Source organism: Mustela nigripes, chromosome 7 (assembly GCF_022355385.1).
Source record: "Mustela nigripes isolate SB6536 chromosome 7, MUSNIG.SB6536, whole genome shotgun sequence".
Taxonomy (NCBI): domain Eukaryota; kingdom Metazoa; phylum Chordata; class Mammalia; order Carnivora; family Mustelidae; genus Mustela; species Mustela nigripes.
In genome coordinates, this window is record NC_081563.1 from 82,761,484 (window position 1) to 82,766,159 (window position 4,676).

The following is a 4,676-nucleotide window of genomic DNA, read 5'->3' on the forward strand; positions in this document are numbered from 1 at the left end:
GGAACATTTTTCCATTTCTTTGTGTCTTCCTCAATTTCTTTCATGAGTACTTTATAGTTTTCTGAGTATAGATTCTGTGTCTCTTTGGTTAGGTTTATTCCTAGGTATCTTATGGTTTTGGGTGTAATTGTAAATGGGATTGACTCCTTAATTTCTCTTTCTTCTGTCTTGCTGTTGGTGTAGAGAAATGCAACTGATTAAGTGAGGTTTCAAAGCCACAAGTAAAAAGGAAAGGGAAGTTTCTTTTCCTTCACTTCACAAATGGGGGTCGGGAGGGCTTGGGAGACTCTGCTCACCTTCCCCCATGGAACCACGGAGAGTCTCGCACCTCCTCAGCCCACAGTCCGTGAGCCAAGTTAAGACCAGTTCTCTCTCTTCTCTCTGGGGCTCATTCCTGTTACAGGATAACTGGGATTCCTGGTTGAAATAATGTGACTCTCACTATGAGTAACACAAACAGCTGACCAATGCCAGCCTTGGCCAAGAGACCACATGGTAGAAAGAGGTCATTTGCCCTCACGTCCGTGAGACTAACTGCTGAGTATCCTCCATCAGTTCAAATATGTAAACCAGCTCATATTTAAAGATGATTTTATAAACCTTAACTACCCAGGTTTCTCCTACATAAATAAAATAGAATTTATTTATTTATGTCTCCCATCACACAAGAATGTAGCTTTGGGCACTGTAGGTGACATCTCTGAGCTTCAACAGTCTCATCTGTCAAATGAGGAACAGAGGGCTTCCCTGACTCGGGCGAGAGAATGAAGTGAGATAAAATCTGAGTGGAGACCCGTATGGAGCTTAGCGCATGTTAGACATCTGACAGATAAAGTTTCCCTCTTGACCTACATGTTTTCTTTCTTGGGATGCTATACAACAAATGGCTAAAATTTGAAATAAACCTCCTTCCCTGGTCAAGAGGAAGCCAAGAGGACTACATTAGAGCATTTGGTAGCGGCCCACTCTGCGTTGTTTGGGGAGGTGGCCAAGTACTTTGGATTTTTAAGTTTCTTATCTCTATGGTGGGAGAAACCACATCTCAGCCCACATCTTTTCAAGTTATAAGATCAGCCTCCATGAGGAAGTGAGAATCTGATTTAGTGCTTGCCGTAAACATGGGGAAGACTTCAGATTTCATAAGCATATTCTTTCACTCACTTATTCAGCAAATATTTATCGAGCACCTGCGATGTGACAGTAATATTCTAGGCACAAGAAATAGAAAAATAAACTGAAGAGAAGAAGAACATGAGCTTGGAGAGGTCACAGTCTATTTTTATATTCTAAGAATCAGGAGGATATAAAAGTTACTATTTATTGCTAAAAAAGGCCAAGTTTCATCCATAGCTGGATATTTCCAGAACTACCCCCAAGAAATCATCAGGCAGTATTACTAATTTGAAGTTAGTCCTATAAATCCTGGGCATTTAGCTAGCTATAGCACAAGAAGAAAACACAAACAAAGATTAATACAGCATTTGATCTATCTATACTTTTCCTGTCCCTTTAAAATATATTTATTTTAAAAAATGTGTTTATCATCTAGTATATACTAGTCCTTCAGTGAAGTTGGTGACAAAAGTTAGGTACGATAAAACCCTTTTTCTGAGTAGGTCACAGTCTGTGGGTGCAGCCAGTGAGCTGAGGTAAGTGACCTCGCAGCAACCAACTACCAAAAAAATATGACTCATGAACACAAAGTACCAATTTTTTTCCAGGGAAAATCAGGAAGGTGTCACAGAGGATATGATAAAAGTTAAAAAAGCAAAGCAAAACCACTTTTGTTATCCATTCCTAAGTGACATTTATTTTAAAATCCATGTGGTCCTTCCAGGACCCATTTCTAATATTCTCAGAGATGAATCTAGGCTCTTTCACTCATGCGATAGTCTGCATCTTCTTTATTTCCAGCGGTGGCCAACGTCATCGATGAAAACATCAAGCTATGCCGGAGGCTGATCATTGTCTTAGTTCCCGAATCCCTGAGCTTTGACGTGTTAAAGAACATGTCGGAAGAACAAATTGCAGTCTACAATGCACTCATCCAGGACGGCATGAAGGTCATCCTGATTGAACTAGAGAAGGTCAAGGACTACACGGCCATGCCGCAGTCAATTCAGTACATCAAGCAGAAGCACGGGGCCATCCAGTGGAGCGGGGACCTCACAGAACAGTCACAGTGTGCCAAGACCAAGTTCTGGAAAAAAGTGAGGTACCATATGCCACCCAAAAGGCCTCCACCATCTTTTTCCGCCCAGCCGCTGAAGCACATGTCCTGACCCCTCCTGGTTGGCTAGTGGGGGCCCGACATGGGGTTGGTCACCTGTGATGGCATTGTTGTGTGGGGTGGTTCACGGATGGCATGGATGCCTGGCATTTAGCCGTCGGCTTGAAGCTTGCCGTTGTGTCCTTGTTGTGGCAGGACCTCTGTCTGTTGCTTGTTTGGGTCAGAGCTCCCTCTTTAGGGAGAGATGTCACCCTTCCAGAAGGCCTTCATTCACTTATGGACTCTAATGGGCACTCCCCATACACAGAGCCCCTGGGGAATGGGACATGGAGGACTGTAGAGTGGCAGGTGAGATGTCAAGAAGTTAGGTGCGTGGTGTGGCATCTGTGGGGCCAGAGACAGAAGTTAGGGGATGGCAGGAGGCAATCTGTGGGCTTGGAGAGGGCTGGCAAGAACTGCAATTTTTCTTGACCATAATCTTAGCTCATGGATACTGGAAGCCATGTAGTGGTCACACAGACCAGTGGGGACCAAGTGTGGCCCCACTGGGATTGCCCATTAATCACCCTCCTGTTGGGCCCCAGCCTTGAAAGACTTGATCTCTCCAATCAAAATAAGTAACACTTCATTTCTTTCTCCAGCTGGCCTCTGAAGGCTGGGATTCTGAGCAGCATGAGAGACACAATTAGCACAACGAGATGATGCAATTCTAGTCCACATAAAACAAAGAAATCTTTAGGTTAGCCCGCATCCCCTCATCACAGGTGCATTTATGATTTAACAAGGCACGAGGATTTTTGATGCTAAAATTTAGCTGGAAATTCATCACTACTTTCAAAGACCCTGACCTGAGGAGCTGAGATAGAGTACAACACTCTCATTCCATGGTTGAGGATGTCAAGTCCTAACAAGTGGCCTGCTGGGGTCAGAATGTTTATGTTGCCCCAATTCACATGTTGCCGTCCTAACACCCAATGTCATGGTATTGGGAGGTAGGGCCATCTGGAGGTGATTGGCTCAGAAGGGCGGAGACCTCCTGAATAGGATTAGTACTCTCATGGGAGATAGCCCAAGAAATCCCTTGCCACTTCAGCCATGTGAAGACACAGCAAGAAGTCTGTTACCTGAAAGAATTTCCCCACCTGACCACGAGGGCCATGTGAAGACACAGCAAGAAGTCTGTTACCTGAAAGAATTTCCCCACCTGACCACGAGGGCACCTGTTCTCAGACTTCTTGCCTCCATCACTATGAGAAATAAATTTCCTTTGTTTAGCCTATGGTATCTCACGATAGCACCCCAAGCAGTCTAAGCCATGGCCCTAGTGAAGGGTCCATGGGGACTGGATGGGGGTCAGCCAGTGGGCAGGACAGGGGAGGAGGACTGGGGAGGAGGAGGGGTGAATTGGGAGAACAGGAAGCCCAGCCTGCAGAAAAGAGCGGAATGTATGGGCAGGAGCAGAGAGCAGGAACAGGTGGCCTTCACAGGCTGCAGATAGATGGAATGTCTGGTGGGCTCTGAGATGATAAAGAGCCTACTCCAGTCTTCTAGCATCTGTGCTCCAAGGTGACCCAACATTGGGTCAAGATGACATATTTCTTTCTTTCTTTTTTTTTTGTTTAAAGATTTTATGTATTTATTTGACAAACAGAGATCACAAGTAGGCAGAGAGGCAGGTGGGGTGGAGGGGGAAGCAGGCTCCCTGCTGAACAGAGAGCCTGATGTGGGGCTGGATCCCAGGACCCTGAGATCATGACCTGAGCTGAAGGCAGAGGCTTTTACCCACTGAGCCACCCAGGTGCCCCACATGACACATTTCTTTGTCATCATATGCTGGTTCTCACTTAACATGAGGCCACTCTTTATTTTATTTAACATTTGCTCTTTAAAGATTTTTTTTAAAAGATTTTATTTATTTATTTGACAGAGAGAGAGAGACAGCGAGAGAGAGAGAGAACTCAAGCAGGGGGAGGGACAGAGAGAGAAGCAGGCTTCCTGCTGAGCAGAGAGCCCGATGTGGGGCTCCATCGCAGGACCCTGAGATCATGACCTGAGCCAAGAGCAGAGGCTTAACAACTGAGTCACCCAGGAGCCCCTAAAGATTTTCTAAAATTGTGGTAAAATATATGTCATGCAAAATTTACCACTGCGACCATTGGTAAGTGTACAGTTCCAGTGACTAACTTTTATAAATGACTGTATCCACACAGCACAAGTTGAGGCTGTCAGAAAAAAGAAAACCAATCCATCCGGGCAAAGGTATTTTCTGAAAACCTAGGACTACTGGGAGGCCAGCGCTATTGGTGAATTTCTTAGTTGGATTGATTTTTTGTCAGAAACTTCCCTCACCTCCAACATGTGCCCTATGTTTCTTTTTGCTTAAAAATATGTAAAGGTGTATTATTAGGGCAATAGCAATGAATTATATCAGCACATTGTAATTTTA

General features: G+C 44.7%; 1 protein-coding gene across 1 annotated transcript in view; it reads left to right on the forward strand.

The window, feature by feature from the left end:
* The window catches only part of IL1RL2 (interleukin 1 receptor like 2), a 33,484-nt gene extending 30,478 nt beyond the window's left edge, over positions 1-3,006 (forward strand). Inside the window, exon 10 of the mRNA XM_059407859.1 lies at positions 1,915-3,006. Within this exon, the coding sequence (XP_059263842.1) occupies positions 1,915-2,282 (368 nt within the window). The 3' untranslated portion in view covers positions 2,283-3,006. The remainder of the gene's footprint in view (positions 1-1,914) is intronic.
* Positions 3,007-4,676: the final 1,670 nt, after the last annotated feature.